This window comes from Ambystoma mexicanum, chromosome 3q (genome assembly GCF_040938575.1).
Source record: "Ambystoma mexicanum isolate Mex_15411 chromosome 3q, UKY_AmexF1_1, whole genome shotgun sequence".
Lineage (NCBI taxonomy): Eukaryota > Metazoa > Chordata > Amphibia > Caudata > Ambystomatidae > Ambystoma > Ambystoma mexicanum.
In genome coordinates this window covers 1,265,799,391-1,265,825,422 of record NC_090926.1, presented here as the reverse complement: position 1 = coordinate 1,265,825,422, position 26,032 = coordinate 1,265,799,391, and the positions used below count along the sequence as shown (strand labels likewise).

Sequence of the window (26,032 nt, the reverse complement as noted above, 5' to 3'; positions counted from 1 at the left end):
AATTATGGCGGACCGCTGCGGATACCGAAGACCACTGGATAAGCTTCAGGTAAGCTGACTAAGCTTCAGGCAAGCTGGAATCCGCACGTGCTCACAGGATTGCTTCATATGTCAGCGGAGAGCATTCTGCTGCCATGGGCAGTTCAACGCGAAGCATCTGACAAGGCATGGGCGGGTTTTATATAGCCAGGCCTGGCCACACCCAAGATCTTGGAGCACGTTCTGCTGGCCACGCCCATACTTGCCACACCTTATTCTAGAAGATTGTTCAGGCCTGCAGACAACCAGTGTCAATTGTAGAAGACTTCATACTATGAGCCTGGTGCCAAAGCTGCTAGGACAGGGTCCATGTGGACCTCCTTTAATCTTTCCTGTTATAAATCTGGACCAGGTGTCTTCTAAGCCCCAAAGTCCCGAGGGCAGGATCGCATTGTCTCTCGGAGGTGCTGGTCATGACATTGTTGAATTAAAGCTTGCCTTATTTAGCCATGTAACGGGGTTGTGTTGTTGGCGATGACACCCACATGGGCTATTTTATTCAACAGGTTTGTTTTAATTCAGGACCCAAAATAAGAAAATAAAGATTTTAAAACACATGGGCTGAATTTGCAAGCTCACAAAAACCAGTTATTCCAGTTGGCAGCCCTGAAACCTCCCCCTAGGAAGGGAGTCACAACATAAACTCTCAGCAGAGACTAACGCCCCACTGATAATTACAGGGTGGGAAAGAATCTAGGCTGGGCTGAGCCCACTGAGAGGTAGCACCCAGGACCAGGAAGTTTGAAGTGTGAAGGGGCAATAAAACCTTCAATCAAGCTGAGAAACCCCACCTTGCTTTGAAGGAAATGACAGTTGGAAGTAGTTGAAGGAAAGAAAAAAAATTATCACGTGGCAAAGGACTGGCATTTCTTTCTAAAGTTTATTTATGAAATAGTCTTTGAAGACTTTTATCTCTGCAGCAAGACCTTGTAAAAATGTAGAATTTTCGTTGTTCAATAGTGATTTTTTGGACTTTCTTTTAAGACTTGGTAGAATTCATTGACACCTTGGGGACAGAAATGGCAAAATATGGCAGATTACAAGAAAAGCATCCATGATGCAAATGCAAATTTTTGTACATACATCCCTTATGATAATCCACACCCATGTATAAAGTTCTCGAATTTTGAGTAATGTAAATCCCATTGAAAAGCGCGAAAAATAGGTAGAAGGGCGAAACAAGGTCTCACAGACTGGAGGATTGGACTGCAATGTGCTGCACAAAATATGTAACCTGTGTATATAATTTGCTAAGAGATTGCAATGGTATACATGTATGTTTGTGGCAAAATCGTATTTTAGTTAAAGTAACTGTGGGAGGTTTTTGGACATTGTAAAACTCACCTCATAAATATGACATTTTCCTGAAATCCAACCAGCTGAGAGCGAGGCGGAGACTATCACCCTTGTCCAATCCTGTTGTTAGAGCCTTGTTTAGTTAAGCCTGCAACAGTCATACTTTGATGATGTCACTAGGCATTATAAATAAGAGTCCCTGACAAGGCTCTAGACGCACATTCTTGCTGATTTACCTGCACCGGCGTCCTGTTCCATCCATCCAGATTCCAGATCCCAACTACAAGGCCAAAGCATTGCTGACCCTACTCCGGGGCCCACTGCAAAACCCAACCATTGCTGATCCTGCTCCAGCAAGGCTTAAATTCTGATAACCCACCAATCTCCCATTAAAAAAGGAGAAAGCTGTGGTGTTTTAGGGGAAGCATCCTGATACCACTAATTGCATGCATCCTGCAAACCTGCCATCCAGCTGATCTTTAGTATCCAGGGACCAGAATTGCCAGTCCAGAAGTGCCATCCGGTGACCAGAACTGCCCAGCTGTTTGCCCCCAGGCGCCCTTCCGTGTAGTGACCAGAACCATTGATGGTCCAAAATCCCAAGCTAAAGTGGACTGTAAGTATCATCCCTACCTCATAGAAATCCATAGTCTATTTGCCTTGCCTTTGTCCTTATCCTCATCCTTACCCTGCTAACTTGTTCAAACTGTCAGAATCTTTCTTGCAACCCTGCCCTTGATTCTAGTGCTTGCGCCATCTCTTTTGTAATTATGTCTTGTGTAATCCTAAACCATTAGCCCTATTTCGAGTGATAGGACTGGATCCGCCAGGGTTGGGCGCTGGGGTGAGAATGTTGAACTCGCAAATCAACCCTGGAGCTCACTGTGTCCCTCTTTGGTGGCCTAGCCTGAATACTCTAGTGTAAAGTAAAACTGTTCTCGTCACAAATGATTTCCTTTCCTTTTTCATGGCGTCATTTTACTCAAAACGCACCTTTTTATATCTTGTGTAACTAATCCAATTTATCAGCTAGAGACTTCATTTCACTTCCATATTGTAACTGTGATCTATAGCTATTCCCTAACCAAAAATAAAACGCACTCCAAATCAGTGTATTTCACCCGTTTTTATTAAAAATCGTTTGGGTAATTTCTGGTGGGAATTGCAAAGTTTCCAATGTGTCATTTTACTGCAATCTGTTTTAAACTTGCAACTCATTTTCGAACTGTATGCTTTTGGTAATCCATTCTTTCTGATTGTTAGTGTCTTTGCATTGTTGCTCTAGGGAGGAATTGTATTTGCTTCAAGGTTTTTAACACACATTCATTATTTATATGTCAATTTCCGAGTGTCATTTCATAACCTTGCAAGGGGTTTAAAATCATGTTTTCGAGGGGATTGGGTCCTCCAACATATTCCATATCTATGACAGGTAATGTCCACAGCTGTGCTGCTTCGGAAAATCTTTGGCGTCTGCGTCCTGCGTCGATGACGTTGATGCGCCGTCCCCGAGGACCTCCTCCGACGGCCGACGTCACCCGATGTGGTAAGTAGGAGGCACGACGCCCATAGCCTCAGTTCCGTTTTTTCCGCGAATGTGTTCGCTTCGTGAATCTCGGTACGCCTTGACTCGTTGGAGTTTGCTGTTTTCAATTCTCGGTTCGTTGAATCTGTTCGGTTTTTTTGTGAAGACCTGGTCATTGCGATGTCTACTTCGTCTTCAACCCCGCGTCCGGGCTTCAAGAAATGCGGGGACTGTGGGTCCAAGATGTCGGTCACTGACTCGCACAACGCCTGCCTCTGGTGCCTCGGGGAGGCCCACGATACGGACGACTGTGTCGACTGCCAGTCGCTCACGGCAAAGGCCTTGTGGGAACGCAAGAAGAAGCTGTCGGTAGGCCGGGTGTCTAAGCCCCGGAAGTCGAGGTCTGCGGGGCTTTCGACGGATGACTCGAGGGACGACTCTCCGCATCATCGGAAGTCCAGTGGGTCTCCTTCCAGGAGTCGGTCTTGTCACTCCTCTGCCTCTTCAAGGCATTCCCGGAAGCGCCGGCATCGGTCGCCTTCCCCGTCCTCTTCCGAGGACTCCGCTCGTCGGCGGGTTGCTTATCCCTCCATGCAAGCGACACCGGAGGAATGGGCTTCCTTCGGGAAGCAGATGCTAGCGATACTTGAATCGCAGGGCACCGGTCCGTCTGCGCCTCTGAGTGGGGTCGGTCGGCACTGGTCGAGAGACACCGCCAGTACTCCTTCGGGCTCGGGTGGTCGGCACGGCTTGCGGGAGAGGTCCCGCTCGGACAAGGGTAGCCGTTCTCGCCATGCCCGTTCCAGGTCCCAGTCCTCGACGCGCTCGAGACCGCGTGATCCTGTGCCGTCTTCGTCGACGCCTGTGGCGCCGAGGTCGTCGACAGTTTCTCTTGAGGCTCTGCCTCCGAGGGGGTCATCGACGCTGCCGGCACCTAGGTCGTCGAGAGACACGCTCGGAGCTCTGGCTTCGAGGCCTGTGTCGACGCCGCTGGTGCTGCAGCTGACGTCGACGCCGATTTGCTCGATGTCGATGCCTTTTCTGTCGGCGCCGAATCGTTCGGTGCCCTCGCTGCTTTTCGAGGCGCTGGTGTCGGAGGGGCCCCATGGCACGGGGTTTGCCCCTAGAAAGGCTCTGGCTAAGGTCAGGCACTGCTTTGGTCCCCAGAGGTTTTCCTCTCCCCGTCTGTAGTACATTTCAGAGGGTGATGAAGGATCTGATGACGGCTTGGTTCCGGTTCTGGTTCCAGATGAGCTTATCTCGGGCCATAGCCAGTTTGATGACCTGAGGCAGTCACTGCATGATGCCAGTGGACTGGACACCTCTCCGGAGGTGGAGTTTTGTAGGCCGGAGCCTGGCACTCATGCCGATTCTTTACATCGGTGCCTTATGTCTCGGGTCTCCGAGTACTTGGGTTGGTCAGCTCCCCCAGGGGAGTTCGTTCAGGATGATCTCACGGACATCCTTGATCTCGGTCCCCCCACTGACCCGGTTTTGCTGTTTCATATGGCTCTGCAGAGAAGGGTGGCGGCAGCTTGGACTGCTCCGAAGAGTCTCCCGGCAGTGGGCAAGTCTTTGTCGCGTAAATACCATCCAGCGAGTAGCGACCCCTGCTCTACTTGTCTAGCCACCCCACTCCGGAGAGTTTGGTGGTGCAGGCGGCTACGGCCCCGGCAAAGCAGGCGTCGTATCCTACCATCCCTCCGGATAGGGACGACAAACGTTTTGACGGCTGGGCGAAGAAACTCTTTTCTTCAGGGGGTATGGCGCTTCAGGCGGCCAACTCCATATGTGCCTTGTCTCATTTTACACACACTCTGTGGAACTGTGTTGCATTAGAGGCTGAACATATTCCCGATGGGGACGAATGGGATGGTTTCCTTGCTATGGTTCAGGATGGCAAGGATGCCATGTGTGCGGCCGTTCAGTCGGGTTTGGACTTGGCAAATTGTGTCAGCCGGTCCATGGCGAAGAGCACCGTAATGCGCAGGTTTGCGTGGTTTACGGAGGTCTGGGTTCGCTCCTGATGTGCAGTCCCGGCTCCTCAACATGCCCTTTGACGGTGAAAACATTTTTGGCAGCAAGGCTGACGAGAGCCTTGAGAGGTTGCCGACCTCCAAAGCTGCAGAGAAGTCGTTGGGCGCTGCAGTTCGCCAAACTCTGCCTTTTCGTCCTAGGGGACAGCAATGGAGGGGGAGGTTCCTTTCGCTATTACTCGTTCTTCAGTAAAGCGAGGGGAGCTAGCAGTCAAAGAGGCCATCGTAAGAGTGCCAGAGGTGGAAACAAAGGTACTCGAGGTGCCAAGGCCGCTCGGGCAGTTGCCTCTTTGCCCTCAGGCAACGCCGCAGCCGCTACCACTCAGTCATGAGGCCAGGTCCCATGGTTCGCCGGTTGGGAGAAGGCTGGCGCAGCATCTTGTAGAGTGGCAAGCCATTACTTCGGATGTGTGGGTTCTGGAGCTCATAACCCACGGCTACTGTCTTCCTTTTCGGCAGAGGCCTCACGACAATCCACCAGGGAACCTCTCTTTGAAGAGTTGGATCCGCTCCTTGCGCAGGAAATTCAAGCCCTGCTGGAGAAAGCCGCCATAGAACTGGTGCCTGTAGCGGAGAGGAACAAGGGATGGTATTCCCCTTATTTTTTGATTTCGAAGAAAGACCGGGGATTGAGACCCATCATGGACTTGCGCGGTTTGAACAAACTCCTCAGGAAGGACATGTTCAAGATGGTGACTCTTTCTCAAGTCCTCCAGGCCCTTCAACTTCAGGACTGGTTGGTTTCTCTCGACCTCAAGGATGCTTACTTCTGTGTGCCGATTCATCCCAGGCAGAAGAAGTACCTGAGGTTCGCGGTTGGCGACTCGCACTTTCAGTTTCGGGTCCATCCGTTCGGATTGACCTCCGCCCCGAGGGTTTTCACCAAGCTCATGGTGGTGGTGGCAGCGCATCTCAGGAAAGGGGGGATTCACGTCTACCCCTACCTGGACGATTGGTTGATCAGGGGGAGCTCTCCCGAGCAAGTCCTGGATCATCTGTCCGTCACCTGCCACTCCCTTCACAAACTGGGCTTCTCCCTCAATTTAAAGAAGTCCCATTTGACACCAACGCAGCGGCTCCAGTACATCGGAGCAGTGCTCGACACGTCCCTGGGGCAGTATTTTCCTCCTCAGGTGAGGGCTCTTCACATTCAGCAGATGGTGAACAAGTTTCAATTTGCCCAGGATCTCCCAGCGTCCGAGTTCTTGAGACTGCTCGGCCTCATGGCATCCTGCATTCTTCTGGTGCCAGAGGCTCGTCTGTGGATGAGATCTTTGCAGTGGGCACACAAGCTCCAGTGGTCTAAATCCTCCGGCAGGCTGTCGGACCCTGTTCAGGTGCCGCCTTCGGTAGCCCGGGACCTTCTGTGGTGGGCCGTCGATGGCAATCTGATGAAGGGGGCCCCATTTTGGCTGCCCTGGCCGGAGATGACGATCGTGACGGACGCATCCCTCACGGGATGGGGAGCTCATGCCAACGAGTTGACAGCGGTCGTTGGTCTCTGTCGGAGTCCAGACTCCATATCAATCTGTTGGAGCTGAGGGCCGTCAGGCTAGCCCTGAAGGCTTTTCTGCCGACTGTGCGTGGAAAGAGTGTCCTGATTCTAATGGACAACACGGGGCCATGTACTACCTCAACAAAAAGGGGGGGCAGGGTCACTTCCGCTGTGCAGGGAGGCGATGCAGCTCGAGTTCTGGGCCAACCAGCAGGAAGTTTCGATCTCGGCTGTTCATCTGGCCGGAGACGACAACGAGACAGTGGACGCTCTGAGCAGGCAGAGCACGATCTCTCACGAATGGGAGCTGATCCAGGAGATTCTCCTGGAGATCTTCGCCCTTTGGGGGACCCCTCAAGTGGATCTCTCCGCCTCCAGTGTCAACCGGAAGTGCGAAAGGTTCTGCTCGCGGGAATTTCCTCCAATAGAAGCCTTAGGAGACGCGTTCGTGGTGGAGTGGTCATTCCCACTGCTGTATGCGTTTCCTCCAGTCCCCATCATCCCGCAAGTACTGCGGAGGTCACAGAGGTTCGGTTCCCGGATGATCCTCATTGCTCTGGCGTTGGCCCGGAGGACGTGGTACCCGGACCTTCTAGACTTGTCCATCTGCCCTCCATGTCGTCTTCCCTACCGAGACGATCTGCTCTCACGGGAGGGGGGGGTCAGGTTCTCCATCCAGAGGTCAGATCCCTCAATCTTCACGCTTGGCTTCTGAAAGGTTGAGGTATAAGGATTGGGACCTCCCTCAAGACGTGATGGAGGTGTTGCTCTCGGCCAGGCGGCCGGCAACAATGTCTCTGTACCGTTGCCGTTGGAGAAAGTTCTGCAACTAGTGCAGAGTTCAGAATGTGGATCCTTTTGAATGTGACATTCCCATGGTTCTGTCTTTTTTGCTTTCTTTGGCCCACAGGGGCTTGCAAGTGGGGACCGTTAAAGGTTACCTGGCGGCGCTGTCCATATTTAAGTGCTCGTCTGAAGAGTGTTCCTATTTTAAGATTCCTTTAATTTCGCAGTTTTTGAAAGGGCTCACTAATGTGTTCCCTCAGTCACCTTTTCTGGTGCCAGGTTGGGATTTGAACCTTGTTCTTAAGTTTCTTGTGGGTGCTCCGTTTGAGCCTTTACATTCTTGCCCTTTGAGGCCGTTAACTCTCAAAACTGTGTTTTTGGTTGCCGTTACCTCCGCTCGCAGAGTGAGTGAGCTACAGGCACATTTAGTTAAGCCACCCTTCACTGTGTTTCATAAGGACAGGGTTGTCCTTCAAGTTCGTCCTTCTTTTCTTCCGAAGGTGGTTTCGGAATTTCATTTGAGCCAGAAGGTTGTTCTTCCGGCGTTCTATCCTCCTCCACATCCTGGTAAGGAAGAGGAGAGGCTCCATAGGCTTGATCCTAGGAGAGCGTTGAGCTTTTATATTTCGCGCATGTCCCGGGTCAGAGTGGACGATCAACTTTTCATTGGTTACGCTGGAAAGCGTTTGGGACAAGCTGTGACGAAACAGACTGTCTCGTTGGATTATTTTAGCTATCTCCGAGTGTTACTGCTTGGCGGGGTAAGGATCCTCCGGCTGGCTTGCGGGCCCGTTCTACCAGGGGAGTGGCTGCGTCTACTGCCCTGCAGAGGGGAGTTCCTATTCGTCACATCTGTGATACAGCCACCTGGGTTTCAGTACATACTTTTGTACGTCACTACTCCCTCGATTCCATCAGAGGGCAAGATCTGGCCTTTGGCAAGGCAGTTCTCTATTCCGCAATTTGATTGGGCATGCTAAATTTGTATTCTAAATTCTTTCCCACCCCCTTGCTTGGTACTGCTTTGGGAGTCTGTCATAGATATGGAATACGTCGGAGGACCCAATCCCCTCGGAGAACAAGTTACTTTCTTACTTGGTAACGTTCTTTCGATGGGATGGTCCGACGACGTATTCCATATCGCTCTCTCCCTGCCTTCCCCGCTGCAGAATTTCTTTGCGATTGCTGCTTGCGTTCCGCAAGGCTTTGTGTGTCTGACTGGCAGAAAACTGGTGGCACACGTTCTGGGAAAAAAACTATAACTGAGGCTATGGGCGTCGTGCGTCCTACTTGTCACATCGTGTGACGTCGGCCATCGGAGGAGGTCCTTGGGGACGGCGCATCGACGTCATTGACGCAGACGCCAAAGATTTTCTGAAGCAGCACAGCTGTGGACATTACCTGTCATAGATATGGAATAAGTCGTCGGACAATCCCATCGAAAGAACGTTACCAGGTAAGAAAGTAACTTGTTCTTCTCTTATCTGGGGAGGAAAGGTCAGATTTGGATTCTGTTTCCTATTTCTCATTCCTGATTACCTGCTATTTCTGCTTATCCACTCAGAATTGATTATTTGTGGATTGAGGGACATTGCAGGGGGAAATCCTAACTTGGGTGCTATCTTTCCCGAATCAAAAAGTGCTCCTATCCTGCGGTGTTGTGTATCTGTTGCACTAGAAGGTTAAACCCAGTCCATTGCTCACATTCTCACTGTAATTATCACCCCATTGGTGACTGCTGCTCCATATTAAAACGTCTGATTTCTTTTGAATTTTAAAATAAATAAATATTGTATTTTACCAACCAGCATGGTTCATGGTCCATTGTGACCCGGGGTATTTGAAAAGGATGCGTGATAGGAGTGATGTACCATCTCAATATTGAATCAAGATATAAAGATAGGCATTTCAGTTGTGCGCTGCATACTAGGCCGAGACCAAGGTGTGTGACGCCTGATTGAAATCTTTAACAACATCCAAGTCATATTATGACAATAAGCATAATACACACTCACCCAAAGACGATAGCCCTCTGTTAAGATTGGTCGATAGGCAATGACAAGATCCATTTCCAACTAGATCTATTGTACTTGCAGTTTTTTAACTAATCCCAAGCCTAGAGCTGGTACAAATAGAGATATACAATGTTTGATACCGTCTCTAATCATTAAAGAAATAATTTGGAACTCCAAAGGCAAACTTAAAAAATATGGTTTGAAAGTGGATTAAAAAAGTGTCTATCTCTCTGAAAGAAAAAAGATTAGAAGATATTCAGAAGGAGAACCAGAGTTGCCATCTAAGAGATCTCGGTACCAACCACTAACAAATTGTCTAGGGCGCTCAGGCCACCTAAATAGAGAAGTGGTAATAAACCACTAACAAATTGTCTAGGGCGCTCAGGCCACCTAAATAGAGAAGTGGTAATAAAGCCTTGCAAAACATCACCACAAACGTCAAAATGGGCCTGGACATCAAAGCTTTCAAATGAATCAAAGCACTCTGAAGAATGCCTTATGACAAAAAAAACTTTTAATTAGGAGGATGGCTATATGGAACATCAGAGGATTTAAACACCTGATGCAAAAAAAGTGGGAAATCTGTTATCAAATTACGATATATTAGTCTTTCAAGAAAATCGGATGAATATACAACCGATGTGGCCGGGCTATCTGCTGTATCCCTGCCATTAAACACCAGAAAGGAAGAACATCCGCAGGTATGTTAACACTTATCAAATTGTCAACCTGCGCGTCCATGATACTTCTGGATTCCTCTTCTTCCTCCAACTTCTGCCTGAACAACTTTCAAGAAATTGGAAGCCTTATTAATTTCAAAGAGAACCCCAAATCTTAAGGCCTGAAGCGCCAACAAAATGAAGCCTGATCACTGGAAGGAAATATATCATTCATAAAAATACTTGCTACCGAAGATCCACATGTTAAGTGGTGAAACACGTGTTGAGGCTCTCTGCTTTTTTGAATAAGAAACTTGCATCACAATAAAAACAAATTTAAAAATGGAAATCAGAATATTTTTGTCATCCTTTACGCATGAGCAACGAAGATCAATCCTTTCTGTTAATCGATTACTGTTGGGCAAACACAGCAGTGCATCTTTGTTACAAGCGACAAGGAAACCCAACTGAACAAAGAAAACTCGCCTAGAAAGGGAGTGAATGACAGCAAATTTTCTTTAAAACACCATAAAGGAATTGGCCTACAAAAAGAGATAAGATACAAAATGCAGACATTAACATCCCAAGCAAAGATGATCCATAACATATATGGTACATTTTTCTTGCAAGCCAATTATAATGTTTTACAAACAGAAAGTGATTCCCATTGTAACATGGGGCGCAGGTGAAATCTAGATAACCAACCAAATTGGAATTCACTGGAGGGACTTTTTTTTGGAAAGCTTTATTAGATCTCCCTAAAAGTTTCCCGATTCAAATAGTTAGATTTAAATTAGGCATGTCCTCCATTCAAACTATAGTTGCTTGGCAGGCCTTAGCCTTACACATAAAATGCTTATTTGACACTGAAGCTCCCACCCTGCTCCCGGTACTCGCTAAAGCCCTAGTTACTAAACAAGACTCGTCACTAAATATCTGGCGAGAACAGTGCATAAATATCATGCAAGATGCTGACATTGATATCACACTATTAATGGAGAGTCCAGAGCTATCAAAAACGAATTACGTGAACGTGACTGGATAGGGGTGTGGGATACATGTACAAAATACAAAACTTTTAAAGTCGGCGATTTCAGAATGAAATTAATGCATCAAATGCTGACATACCTTCAGCAGTTCCCTGATCAAAAATACACAGCACATATAATGAGGTTACGATTTAACCAACGAGAGATGCAATGGCCCTGCGTTATAAACAGTTAAATGCTATTATCACCTGTAGATTTTATAACCTACCAACTGAAAAGGAAACCTTAGAACACCTCCTCACCAGTTGCACAAAGCTTGGTGTATGGAAGGAACACTTTTACAAACATTTAGGGAAATTCAAAGTACTGAATGTAAAAGACATGTGGTCTATGTTATTTAATGCTCAGCATATTTCCCTGAATATTGTAACAATTAAGTTCCTACTCAACTTAAACTTGAAAGATGTACAACAGTAAATAATCTGAGGAGCGGGATTCTTAATATAGAATATCCAGGGAAGTGTCTCTACAAGAATAAAATGCATATTTTAACTGTGTAAATAGAAGAACAAGTTACTCTCTTACCTGGTAACGTTCTTTCGATGGGATGGTCCGACGACGTATTCCATATCTATGACTGACTCCCAAAGCAGTACCAACGTATGGAGGAGGGAAAAGAAGCCATACCCCTAGTAGAATGGGCCCGTAAGCCTTCCGGAGGGTCCTTACCCGCCAAGCGGTAACATTCAGAAATTGCCAAGATAATCCATCTAGACAAAGTCTGCTTAGTCACAGCTTGTCCCAAACGCCTTCCAGCGTAACCAATAAAGAGCTGATCGTCCACTCTGACCATGACATGCGAGAAATGTAGAAACTTAAAGCTCTCCTAGGATCCAACCTATGGAGCCTTTCCTCGTCCTTACCAGGATGTGGAGGAGGATAAAATGCCGGAAGAATAACCTTCTGGCTCAAATGAAAATCCAACACCACCTTCAGAAGAAAGGAAGGACGAACTCTAAGGACAACCCTGTCCTTATAAAACACAGTGAAGGGTGGCTTAACTGAAAGTGCCTGCAACTCACTCACTCTGCGAGCGGAAGTGACCACAACTAAAAACACAGTCTTAAGGGTTAACAGCCTCAAAGGACAATATTGTAAAGGCTGAAACGGAGCACCCATAAGGAATTTCAGAACACAGTTTAAATCCCAACCAGGCACCTGGAAAGGTGCCGGCGGAAACACATAGTGAGTCCTTTGAGAAACGGAGAAATTAAAGGAATTTTAAAATAACACTCCTCAGACGAGCGCTTAAATATAGACAGCGCCGCCAGGTAACCTTTAACAGTACCCACTTGCAGGGCCCTGTGGGCCAAAGAAAGCAAAAAAGACAGTACTACAGGAATGTCACATGAAAAAGGATCCACATTCTTAACCCTGCACCAGTCGCAGAACTTTCTCCGATGGCAACGGTACAGGGACTTTGTTGCCGGCTGTCTGGCCGAAAGCAACACCTCCATCACGTCTTCAGGGAGGTCCCAATCCTTATACCTCAACCTTTCCGCAACCTGGCCTCTGGCACCAGAAGAATGCAGGATGCCATGAGGCCGAGCAACCTCAAGAACTCGAATGCCGGGAAACTCTGGGCGTGTTGAAACTTGTGCACCATCTGCTGAATGTGATGAGCCCTCACCTAGGGAGGAAAACCCTGCCCCAGGGAAGTGTCGAGCCCTGCTCTGATGTACTGGAGCCTCTGGGTTGGCGTCAAATGGGACTTCTTTAAGTTGAGGGAGAAGCCCAGCCTGTGAAGGGAGTGGCAGGTGACGGACAGATGATCCAGGACTTGCTCGGGAGAACGCGCCCTGATCAACCAATCGTTCAGGTAGGGGTAGACGTGAATCCCCCTTTCCTGAGATAAGCTGCCACCACCACCATGAGCTTGGTGAATACCCTCGGGGCGGAGGTCAATCCGAACGGCAGGACCCGAAACTGAAAGTGCGAGTCGCCAACCGCAAACCTCAGGTACTTCTTGAGCTTTGGATGGATCGGCACATGAAAATAAGTGTTCTTGAGGTCGAGAGACACCAACCAGTCCTGAAGTTGAAGGGCCTGGAGGACTTGAGAAAGAGTAACCATCTTGAACTTGTCCTTCCTGAGGCACTTGTTCAAACTGCGCAAGTCCATGATGGGTCTCAATCTCCCGTCTTTCTTTGAAATCCAAAAATAAGGGGAATAGCATCCCTTGTTCCTCTCCGCTATAGGCGTCAGTTCTATGGCGCCTTTCTCCAGCAGGGATTGAATTTCCTGCCCAAGGAACGGATCAGGACTCTTCAAAGAGAGATTCTCTGGTGGATTGTCGTGAGGCCTCTAAAGGAAGACAGCAGCCATGGGCTATGATCTCCAGAACCCACACATCTGAAGTAATGGCACGCGACTCTACAAGATGCTGCACCAGCCTTCCCCCAACCGGCGAACCATGGGACATGGCCTCATGACTGAGCTGAAGCAGCTGCGCAGTGCCCGAGGGCAAAGAGGCAACTGCCCGAGCGGCTTTGGCACCTCGAGTACCCTATTTTCCACCTCTGGCACTCCTACGGTGGCCCCTTTGATTTGCAGCTCCTCTCGATTTACTAAAGGATGAGTAATATCTAAAGGAACCGCCCCTCCATTACTGTCCTCTAGGACGAAAAGGCGGAGGTTGGCGAACTGCAGCGCTCAACGACTTTGGTGCAGCTTTGGAGGTCTGCAATCTCTGAAGGCTCTCGTCAGCATTGCTGCCAAAAAGATGTTCACCATCAAAGGGCATGTTGAGGAGCCGGGCTTGCACATCAGGAGCAAACCATGACTTCCGCAACCACGCAAATCTGCGTATAACGGTGCTCACCGCCATGGACCGGCTGACACAATCTGCCATGTCCAAACCCGACTGAACGGCCTCACACATGGCATCCTTGCCATCCTGTACAATAGCAAGAAAACCATCCCATTCTTGCCCTTCGGGAATATGTTCAAGGAAATACAGTTCCACAGAATGTGCGTGAAACGTGACAAGGCACACACGGAGTTGGCTGCCTGTAAAGCCATACCCCCTGAAGAAAACACTTTCTTCGCCCAGCCATCAAAACGCTTGTTGTCCCTATCAGGAGGGATGGTAGGGTACGACGCCTGCTTTGCTGGGGCCGTGGCCGCCTGCACCACCAAACTCTCCGGAGTGGGGTGCATGGTCAAGTAGCAGGGGTCACTACTGGCTGGACGGTATTTTCGCGGCAAAGATTTGCTCACTGCCGGGAGACTCTCCGGAGCAGTCCAAGCCGCAGCCACACTTCTTTGCAAAGCCATATGGAATGGCAGTACTGGGTCAGTTGGAGGACCTTGGTTGAGGATGTCCGTCAGGTCATCCTGCAGAAAATCCACGGGTGGCGCAGACCACCCCAAGTAGTCCGTGACCCTCGACATAAGGCGCCGGTATGAGGACTCTGCATGGGTGCCAGGCTCAGGCCGACAGAACTCCACCTCCGGAGAGGTGTCCAGACCACTGGCGTCGTGCAGTGACTGACGCAGGTCTTCAATCTGGCTGTGACCAGACAAAATCTCGTCAGGCACTCGCTCAGGCACCAAACCTTCCTCAGATCGTTCATCCCCCTCAGAAATAAAATCCAGAGGGCGGAAGGAGGGCACAGAAAAAGGGACAAAGACATGCTTAGCCTTGGCCAGAGCCTTTCTGGGGGGTTCCACCGTGCCAAAAGGCGTCAAGGGCGTCGACGGAATCGGCGTCGAGCGAGGCACCGACAACTTCGACGGCGTCGACACAGGCCTCGAGGGCGGAGCCCCGAGCTTGTCCTTCGATGGCCTGGGCGCTGATGGCGTAGATGACTTCCTCGGAGGAGGAGCCTCGAGAGAGTCTCTTGACGACCTCGGCACTGCAGGCGTTGATGTCTTCCTCGAAGACTTCACAGGCTCACGCAGTCTCGAGGGCGTCGAGGACCGGGACCTGGAACGGACATGTCTAGAGCGACCACCCTTGTCCGACCGGTACCTCGAAGACACCCGGTGGTCGCAACAACCGCTCGAGCCCAAAGGCGGACAAGTGGTGTCTCTAGCACGGTCACGGCACGGCCGGCCTCCTTAGATTGAAAAATCGCCATCATCTCCTTTCGGAAGGAATCCCATTCCTCAGGAGTGGAATGCTTATTGGGACAAGCAACCCACCGATGGGCGGAGTCCTCGGACGAGGACTGGGAAGGCGACCTGTGACAGCGCTTCCGTGAGTGCCTCGAAGAGGCAAAGGAATGGCGAGACCGACTCCTGGACCGAGACCCCCTGGACTCACGACGACGATGCAGAGAGTCGCCCCTCGAATCATCAAAAGTCCAGTGGATCGCGACTTCCGGGGCTTGGCCACCTTACCCACCGACAGCTTCTTCTTACGCTCCCGCAAGACCTTCGATGTAAGCGACTGGCAGTCGACACAGTCATCCGTATCATGGTCCTCCCCGAGGCACCAGAGGCAAGCGTTGTGCATGTCTGTCAACAACATCTCGGACCCGCACACCCGACACTTCTTAAAACCCGACTGCGGGGTGGAAGAAGCTGAAGACATCATTTTCAATATACAAATGAACAGGTTTGAAGAACTGAAAGAACAGGATTCAGTAGAACCGAGGCGCGCCGAGATCTCCGAAGCGAACACGTTCACGGAAAAAATGGAACTGAGGCTACGGCGTCGTGCGTCCTACTTATAACATCCGGTGACGTCGGCTTGACGGAGGCCCTCGAGGACAGCGTATCAACGTCATCGACGCAGGACGAACACTCCGAAAATATTCCGAAGCAGCTCAGCTGTGGTGATTACTGTCATAGATATGGAATACGTCAGAGGACCCAATCCCCTCGAATGAGTATGTATGTGTTTTAATATCCTGTGAGCTAATGCAGCCTGTATAGTGAGGTCTGACCCTAGCTCGTAGGTTTAAACATTACGAAACATTTTAATTTCATTTTTTATCTTTTCTTTCTTTTTAACTCATAACATTTTATGTCTAATTATACGTACAGAACTTTGGAGCCCTAATTTAAACGTAACTAAGTGTTCTGTATTTGGATCCATTTGTGTGTATATGTACATGTGTAACTTTATGTGCAATGAAGTTTTTTTTGTAAGGTTGTTCAAGTAACGATACAGTAGAACCTCACAGTAAGACAACATACCACAGTATTTCAGAGTGAAAACAGAAGAACAGAAAATACATTTACTATCAGGGGTAAAATCTTGGGACTCGGAGGAAACCATGGAAAAATGACTGTCCAATTAAGCACCTAGAAGTCTCACTTTGGGAAGAGTTTCAGGTAAGCTTGGAATATTCCATAGGAAATATTGAAGTCAGTAGCCAGTGTGGTTGTTGTGGTAAAAAGCAGGGTAAGTCCCAGTTCCACCCCACGGGTACTGGGATGGTGACAAACACACACCCGGGCACTCCAGAGAAGATCACAGCCAGGTTTGAGACCAGCAGCCACAGGACGAGATGCAAATCAAAGGAGAAATGTGTTTAAAGCCCACCAGCAGAAATCTTCAATCATGGGGACATGTGAGAGTGAGTATCGAGAATAATCTAGCAACCTGGAGCCCAGAGGTGTACTCGTGGTAGTTTTTCTCGAAAATAAGGTTTCAGTAGGTAAAACAACCAGATAGTACTTTTGCAGGGTGAGTAAGGGGATCCGGTCACCCAGGAATTTGAACTTACAACAACCAAGGGCGCCAATTGCCCTTGCTTGGAGTGGGACGCATCAGCCAGCAGGTCGGAAGAAACCAGCAAAGCCGGTTCTGGCAGCACGACAAAGGAAGGCAGGCCCTTCAATTGAAGACTGTCCCGTTGTTGGGTAAGATTATCATATTTATTATAAATCTCCCGGACCTGTGCCAACCCCCGAACCTTTTGCTTAGCCTTGGTAATTATTTTACCTTGTTCCCAGGTGCCTATGTGAGTGGTAATCTTTTTCCCCTGTAACCTAGTCTTTTACTCTTTATGGGTGACCTTTTTTATGTATCTCCATAGTCTGTGCTTGGATTTATAGTACCCTATAACCTTTCAACTTAGGATGGGTTGCCCCTTTGGGCATTCCTTTGTAATTTCTTTTATTACTTCTTGAGTGAACTACTGTTCCCAAGAAGTAAAAGTTTCCCCGCCCCCTTTACATTGACTTTAGTGAGCCAGCAAACCCCATATTATGTGGAGTGCTGGGGAGATGCACTGTATCCCCTTGTTGCTTACTTACCTGGTAAATGTTTTGTTACAATTGCGAGTTTACTTGAATGGATGATGGCAGTGAAACTACTTTCATTATTACTCGCAGGCTGTCAAATCAGCTGCGGTAATGCACAGGAGGGCCACCATTCCGCTAGAATGGTAGGCTCTGTTTTACCCAATTTCTCGTTCGCTTGTATCTGAGGTCTTCTATTCTAGGCAGAAACAACCTTGGTTGAAGTTTTATCTTCCGCAGTAATCCTTTGAACCGCTGGCCGAGGCTCCAGAGTGTCTTGAGAAGGCAGAAAGCGAGGGAAGAGTCCAAAACCCTGCCGTACTGTCTTTCACCTTGCCTGAAAGGAACCAGTTCCCACTGGAGGGCTGGCTGTCCCGATTGGGCAGCTAGTCCGCCCCTTTCTGTAAACTGCAGGGAGAGTTTGCACAAGTTGTGCTATAGTTCCTGATAAGTACTATGATCTTGGAAGCTGCTGACAAGTTACACACTGGAACCAAATCCAAAGAGGAAGATGAAGAAACAACGGCTATAACCATTTCCAGCGACCAGAGAGCCTGCTGTGTAACCAGAGCCTGGTGTAACCCTTCTTCCAAGTGAGCTGGGGGTCCCGAATGCGATGACTCCTACACAGCAGCTGGTGAGATGCACTAGTGCTGGCAAGACCTGCAAACCAAGCCATCCCTTGATGTGTTGTGACCTTGCTGGGCAGAAAAACGCCAATACCAGGGGACCTTGAGCCTGAGTGCAGTGCATGGTCTTCTGAAGTCTGATTTCGTTCGAACCTTTGGACCTTCCGGAGACGCAATTAAAATCTCTGATGTCCTCACCAGAGTGCAGTACCGAGAGTGTTAAGAGAATCCAACTGGCAATATTAGTTCTTCATCTGGCCCCTCTAAAAAGGCGCCAAATCCACAGCCCTGTGAAGCTGCAAATAATCCTTTGTTGGATGCCTCCACTGTTGAGGACTGCTGCCAGTTTTCCTTCAGTGTCCATTTCTTCAGTCGCCAGACGAAGAACCCAAGACCGGATCTTGTGCTGCTGCATCCTGAAGGCATCCACCCAGAAGCTCTTCCTTTCTGCTGAGATACTGTGTGGGCTCGGGGAAAACTACCCTTAAGTCTTGTGTGAATCCTGTGAGGCTGAGTGGGTGATTTGTGTGGTTGGGAGTTTTCCATACCATTCGCCTTTTCGCCCAAGTCGAATGCTGGAACACATATAGTGAGTCTTCTGTAAAGTCCCTAACCACATTTCAACTAACTACATACTTGTCTGAAGAGAAATCCTCTGGAACTCTCCTGCAACTGAACCCTCTCCTGACCTGCCTATAGTTGGCTTCTAGACCAATAGGGTCCCCCTTCTGCCACTGAGAAAACTCGTGCTCGGGAATTAGGGAAGGGCTTTGATGAGAAGGTTTCTGTCTTGAAATATATTTCAAGTGTTAAAAGTACCTACTTGTAAATGTTTGTCGAGTAACTTTGTAACTTATTCTATTACAGAACCAAAGTGTGTAAAAGCTGATACTAACCTTCAGTTTGCTTTTTGCTCCTTTACAAAGTATGGAGGTCAACATACTAGCCTTGAATTGTTTGTCACATTCTAAAAAGTTAAATTGTTCGTAGAGTTTTATCATTTCTAAAGTAAATGAGTGTTTAAGCTGCCCAATAGAATTAAGCCACCCTGAACTGCTTTGTGTCTTTCTAAATGTGTATTATTGGTGTTTGCTTTCCCTGATCTGCTTTAGTGCATTTCTAAAACAGCCTTGGAGTGAATACTTATCTTTGAGTGTTTGTAGGCCCTCTTAGCGGCCTTTACTGACCTGGAATAGCTGCTGCTCTTCTAAACCTGTAACACTGGGTTGTGCTTTCCCTGAATTGCTTTGGGTTAGTGCTCTTGTAAAATAGTTTCACAAGGTTCTTACTTGTCCTTGAGTTGCTTGTAGCCCCTCTGAAAAGTATATTAGGTCACTTGCTTACCTTGATTGGCTGCTGCTCTTCTTAAACTGTAATATTTCAGAAGTTAATTCAAATAAGTGATCTTACTTGCCGAACTGAAGTCTCTCAGAGTGTCGTTAGAAGAGTATATGGTAAATTACTCACCTGTTTGATTGTGCTTTCCCTGAATTGCTCAAGGGCACTTCTAAAACAGGTTACTGTGTCCATACTTATCCTTGAGAAGCCCTAGGCCTCTAGCTAGTACGCAAGTTAGTTTACTCCCTCTGAACTGTGTTCCTATTGGTGTTATAACTGTAGCCATTCTTGATAGAAGAAAGTCATCTATGTCAAGATATCCTTGTAACAGCGTTGGTCTAATCAAGTGTTTCTATAATTGAATAACACTATTTTATGGCCAATAGGGTCTATTGCCCCTGAATTACTTATTGTATTCTGAAAGTATATCTGACCTGGTTGAACTCCCCAAGAATAGCTTAATGTCATTCTGAATGTGTTATAGGTTTGACTCACCTTGACTGCTGATTGTAATCTAAATACTTTGGGTTGTAAACCTTAAGTATTGAAATGGTTTTGTGTTTATACGATATGTGAATAGTACTTACTTCCCCAAGATTTATCTTGGCCTACTGTATTTAAAATAAACCATTCTTTTCACAATACTTAGTGTGTCAGTGTTTCTATGAACCATGTGTATGCTACAATTTCTTTGTACCAAGCTAAAGCCCTCTCACCTTCCTAAGATCATCCTGCCTGCTCTGCCCCCTTTGGCTCCGATGAGGTGGGTGTTCAAGTCCTTCCAGATGATGGCAGCGTCCAACACCAAAGCAGGAGACTCATGCTCCAGAAAACGAGCAGTAAAACAGCCTGGATAACTGTCCCAGCATAGACTGCATGCCCAAGCCAACGTGGATCACCAGTGGCTGGGCAAGGAAAGCCCAGGATGGAAATCCAGCAGCAAATACTCTGAACTGGAGAAATGCCCAGGACACCAGTCTCGCTGAATATGTACCAGAGGGAAGCAGCAGACCCTTACCCCCATCCGCCACCCTCCTGCATGGCCAAGCCAACGTGGAGCACCAGTGGCTAGTGAAGTAAATCCAGCAGCAAATACTCTGAACTGGAGAAAAGTCTAGGACGCAGAGTCAAGTCACTGTCTCACTGCATATGCACTAGACGGAAAGAGCAGACTCTTACCCCCTCCCAATCCCCACTCTCCTCTATATTCTGTTTCCTTTTTTCAGTCAATCACAGGAAACCATCTGCATAGTTTATACATTTCCCAATCTCATTTGGCAATGGCTCAGAAACCCTTACTTGGAAAATGATCCACAAATTACCCCTCACTGTATGGCAGAGGGCTTACGTCCTCACCTGTAGACGGAAGGATTGATTTTCTCTGCAGGGCGATCCTCCTCCAGGTGCCAGGACAATCTGTGGAGCCATGAATTCCTGCTGGGCTTGGGGTCTGTGCAATTCGGCAGATGCCTCCACAGTTTCCAGAAATAGTAGGTGCTTGCCTCGCACCATCAGTCCATCCTTATACTCGCCTGGTTCCATCAGAGGCTCTTCCACCCCACGACCATCATCTGCCAGCAGCCGGCGATGAACCTGAATGAAAATGTGTAGAAAGAGGGTGAGCTGCAGTGTGTTAGGCGCAAGGCATCCAGGAGCAATATGTTTATTTCTGATGTTTGTTAATCTGCTTAGAATCACATGCTGTGCATAGGTCCGACATCCAGTGGTCACTGCGGAGTATTGCATTTTGTTTTTCGTAGTCGAAAAGGGGACGTCGACAAGGCGTGTCTGTAACACTATCCCTAGAGTGACGTGCGTTGTACCCACAATCCCTCACGCGTCGAGGTCCCTCAGATTGTTTTTTTCCGCCCAGCTACTGGTCGCCTTTATACGGAGCTCCTCGAGAGACATTGCCAAATAGTTTCTTTGACCTTTGGTCGTTTGTTATTAATATCAATAACGTAGATCCCTCCCTCGACGCAGAGCCGTTTCTCCGCCGAGCAAGATCTTCGACAGAAGGACGAGCGGAGGGGATCCTTCGGCGCTGCCGAACACGTGGCCTGGCCTCGCCGGCCATACACAGTAGGGAGAGTGGGGTTTTGTGGTCTTTCTTTCTTTTCTTTAAGAATGCCTTTCTCTTTCCCCTCCCTCTCTTTCAAGGTCGTAGTCACATTTATTGCCCTCAGCTATGGAGAGGACGCCATTTAGGTTTTGCCCGCTTTGCAAGGGTAAATATACCTGGAAGGATAAGCACAAACGGTGCAACCGTTGCTTACCCCTCGATCACCAGGAGGACGGTTGTGCGGCCTATAAATTACTAAAGGCCAAAACTCTAAAAGACCACAGGTTCAAGAGTTGGGCGGCCTACGCCATGTCTAGGCCTGACTCCTCGCCAGCTGCCGCCGCCGCCGCCGAGTGTGACGAGGGCAGTGACTACACGGCCCCCGTAACGGAGGCTGTAGACCTCTCAAAGAAGCGTTCACGCTCCTCGTCCGTCCCCGGCCCCGACAAGCCCGGCTCACGCCCAGCTTATGGGGATGAACACCCCGGCGACAAGGACACACACAGAAAAACACCAAAGCACATACCCCCCGGCACACATTCGTCGAAGACGAAGGCAGCCATAGCGCCAATGGGGACGCCGGGCCCACCGGCGTCTTCCGCCGACCGTAAGGGTCGTCAGCCCTCCCCCGCCACCACTTCCGCGACAGGCGACTGGGCACTCTAAAAATAAGGGCGCTAACACCAAAATTTCCGGTGACGCGCATCGCAAGAGCGCTCACGTTGCCAACAAGGACTCGACGAGCAAGGACTCGACAAGCAAAGGCTCGACGTTACATAGCGCGACGGCGACCGATCCCTCGGAAGATAGAATGATCGCCGAAAGCCTCGTGCGCATAGCATCTAAGGACGGCCAAAGACGTACGGCGAGTGAAACGCCGAAAACCGCGCACAAGGCCAAAGATACGCCGAAAGCGCTGGAAAACAGATCAGGCCAGTTCACGACGCCGACAGAAGGCCCTAGCCAGCAAGAAGGCTGCTCAGAAGGCGAAGGCTCTCTTTCTTCGACGTTATGGGACGGAACCAGACAATTACAGGAGGAAGAAACCCACTTTTCTTTCCCAGACCGTCCCGGCCGACCTCAGTGGACCTTTGAAAGGTTCCAGACCTGTATGGACAAACTAGACAGGTTCATGTCCATCCCAGAAGACAGGGCACCCAAGAGACCAAGGGAGGCACCCCTGGAGAGTCCATGGGCTAAATACCAGAAGTTTTATAACCCCATACAGGAGGACATATACTCTTACAATCCCACTGAGGAAGACCCCTTCCAAGAAGATGAGTTCACCTATGTTGAGGACCAACAAGAAGAGGAAGGTTTTCACGAGGAAACTAACCTATGTGAGGAAGGATTCCAGGAAGACACAGGCGAGGGCGACCCAAATCCCTGGCAGTCACCGGCTAGGTCGACTGACACAGGCAGTAGCAGTATAGTCATCAGGTCTACTGAAACTAAACCAGTCAGGAACCCTTCGCCTGTCGATGATCAACCCACCTTCAATGCACTGCTGAAGAAGGCAGCAGCACATTTCGAAATCGAAACTGGAGAGGTCACCCCAGACACCGATTTTGTGGAGAGGATTATCAAAGAAAAAAACCCCACTAGCCAGATTATACCCATCCTCGCCTCAGTTAAGAGACGTATTACACCTTCTCTTTCCACTCCTGGATTGGTGAGAGGGGTCAATCCGAGGATTGAGAAACTGTTCTCTCCCTCTCAATCGGACCCATTATATATTAAGGGTCACTCAATCCCGGACTCCCTGGTCGTGACCAACACCAGGAAAAGGGCAGGAGTCCCACTATCTACTAGCGAGGCACCCCCGGATAAAGAGGGGAAGAAGCAGTATGCCCTAGCCAAGAGAATCACCACCTCTGCAGCATTCTCTACCAGAATCGCCAATAATAATACCCTATTGGCAAGCTACGCCGATGCTCAATGGGCTAAGCTCAAACAGGACATCGAAGAAGTTCCCGAACCCCTAAGGACTCGTTTACTGGCTACAGTTAACGAGGGCTCTCTGGTCAATCAGATCATCGTCAAGAATACCCTCGATGCAGCAGAGACGGCTGGCCGCACCTTGGTACAAGGAATTTTATTGAAGCGTCACATCTGGCTTCACAATTCCGGTTTTAAGGCGGAAATACAAGCGTCCCTTATTAATAAACCCATAGAGGAGTCCAACCTCTTTGGGAGAGCAGTGGATGACGCGCTGGAGAACGCGAAGAAAGATTTTGATACAATAAAGACCTTAGACCAAATTTCAAAACCCCCTAACAGGCGGGGATTTGGTAATAAGCGCTTTTTTCGTGGACAACACCAGCAACAAAACCAACAACAACAGTACTCTGCCAGCAACTACCAGGGTAATAGCGGCCAGTACAATCAGAGGGGTCAATGTCGTGGCAAGGGAAGAGGCCGGGGTTCCACCCCCAGAGGCTCCCAAGCCAACAACACCACCAATTGATGCGAAGATTCGCGTCCCCTCCCATGCAACGCCGGTCGGGGGCCGGTTAACATCCTTTCTTCCAGCATGGGATGGTATAACATCAGACCGCTGGGTACTTTCCACCGTAGCCCGCAGCTACTGTATAGAGTTCAACAGTTCCCCAACATACAGACCCCCGAGGGGATGCCGCATGACACCAGAACACCTCGCCATCCTTCTCCAAGAAGTGGACCAACTGCTGGAAAAAGGAGCCATAGAGGTCGTGCCTCTATCTCAGGTAATGGAAGGTATTTATTCAGTGTACTTCCTTGTACCCAAAATGGATCTAACCATGCGCCCTGTATTAGATCTGCGCCCAGCGAACAAGTTTGTGAAACCCCAAAAGTTTCGTATGGTGACCTTACAGGAAGTGATCCCACTGCTATCACAGGGAGATTACATGACAACACTGGACATGAAAGATGCATACTTTCATATTTTAATGTTGCCAGGGCACAGAAAATACCTCAGGTTCATGATAGAGGGCAAACACTACCAGTTCAGAGTGCTACCCTTCGGCATAGCATCTGCACCAAGGGTATTCACGAAAGTACTGGCAGTGGCAGCGGCCCACCTGCGCAGGTTATCCATCCCAGTATACCCTTACCTCGACGACTGGCTCATAACAGGGGATTCTTACGAGACATGCTTCTCAAACACCGAAAAGACTGTAGACCTTTTGTTCCAACTGGGCTTCTCCATCAACGAGAAGAAGTCCAGCTTAGACCCCAGCCAAGTCAAACAATTCCTAGGGGCTCTAATTCGAACAAAGGACGGCCTCGTCTTCCCCTCCAACGAGAGGGTCCAAAACATGCTGTTTCAGATCCCCCAATATGTGGCAGGTCGAGAGATGACGGTGCGCAAAGCGATGCGATTGCTAGGAATTATGGCGTTGTGTATTTATTTGGTACCTCACGCGCGCCTGCGCATGCGCTCAATGCAAGACTGGCTCAACAGCCAGTGGTGTCAGGCCAGCGGACAATGGGACGATCTAGTGGTGGTCTCGCAAGCCTTGGTTCTCTCGCTACGGTGGTGGACAAAGGAAAACCTGATAATAGGGAAACCCTTTGCCACACCCACGGTGGAGGCCACTCTAACCACGGACACATCCCTCACAGGATGGGTTGCTCACCTATCCCATCAAACTGCTCACGGAGTGTGGACTCCGAACGTAGCATCCAAGCATATAAACCTACTGGAGCTACTGGCGGTGTTCAAAGCACTAAAAGCCTTCCAGGAACACCTACAAGGGAAGACAGTGATGGTCCTTACAGACAGCACCACAGCCATGTACTACATCAACAAGCAGGGGGGCACCCACTCTCCAGGACTGTCCAAGCTGTCCCAGAATATATGGAAGTGGGCTCTCAAACACATGTTCCTACTGTCACATCACGTACCAGGGGAAGTCAATCTGTCTTAGACGTCTTCACGCAATAGGAATTCCCAGAAATAGACCTGTTCGTAACTCTGGAGAACTCACAATGCCAAAGTTACGCCTCCAGGTACCCCCAGAACCAGTCCAAGGGGAACGGTCTGTCGATTCAATGGTCAGGGAAATTTGTTTACGCCTTTCCCCCGACTCCCCTTCTCAACAAAGTGGTGCACCAGATGCACCAGGAGCAGGTTACCATGATACTAGTGGCCCCAATGTGGGCCCGGCAGCCATGGTTCGCTCACTTGATGGAGATGTCCCTATCTTCCCCAGTGAAACTTCCCTACCGTACAACATGCTGTCACAGGACAAGGGCAGGACACTGCATCCATGCCCTCAGACCTTGAACTTAGCAGCCTGGCTCCTGAGATCATAGAATTTGGACATCTACAACTCCCGCAGAGATGTATGGACATCCTCAGGGAAGCCAGAAAACCTAATACTCGCCACTGCTATTCTAGCAAGTGGAAAAGATTTGTCATCTGGTGTAGAGGTAAGAGCATCAACCCGGTTGACTGCTCTCCCACACACATTGTTCTGTACTTGACCCATTTACTGGATTCAGGTCTAGTGTTCAATTCCATTAAAGTCCACCTGGCGGCACTTTCTGCATACATCACTTCCCAACTTAAAGTGTCGTGGTGGAAGATACCAGTTATCAAGGCCTTCATGGAGGGGGTAAAGAGAATACACTCTCCGATAGCTAACCCAGCTCCCGGATGGGACTTAAATGTGGTACTTTCTAGACTCATGGGCCCGCCTTTTGAACCCATGCACAAGGCAACTCTTAAAGACCTCACTCTTAAGACTGCTTTCCTAATAGCTATCACCTCCATTAGGAGAGTAAGTGAACTACAGGCTCTTTCTGTTCTAGACCCCTTCGTAACAGTTCACAAGGATAAGGTGGTTCTACGCACACACCCAAGGTTTGCACCAAAATTCATCTCGAAATTCCATGTAAACCAGTCAATAGAACTACCAACGT

General features: G+C 48.9%; 1 protein-coding gene across 3 annotated transcripts in view; it reads right to left on the bottom strand.

Moving 5' to 3' along the window:
* Positions 1-26,032, bottom strand: part of LOC138447860 (lysosomal alpha-mannosidase-like) — a 493,239-nt gene that overhangs the window by 42,407 nt on the left and 424,800 nt on the right. For all 3 annotated transcript variants that reach the window (XM_069604300.1, XM_069604302.1, XM_069604301.1), the window contains one exon: positions 20,419-20,655. In XM_069604300.1, the coding sequence (XP_069460401.1) occupies positions 20,419-20,655 (237 nt within the window). The remainder of the gene's footprint in view (positions 1-20,418; positions 20,656-26,032) is intronic.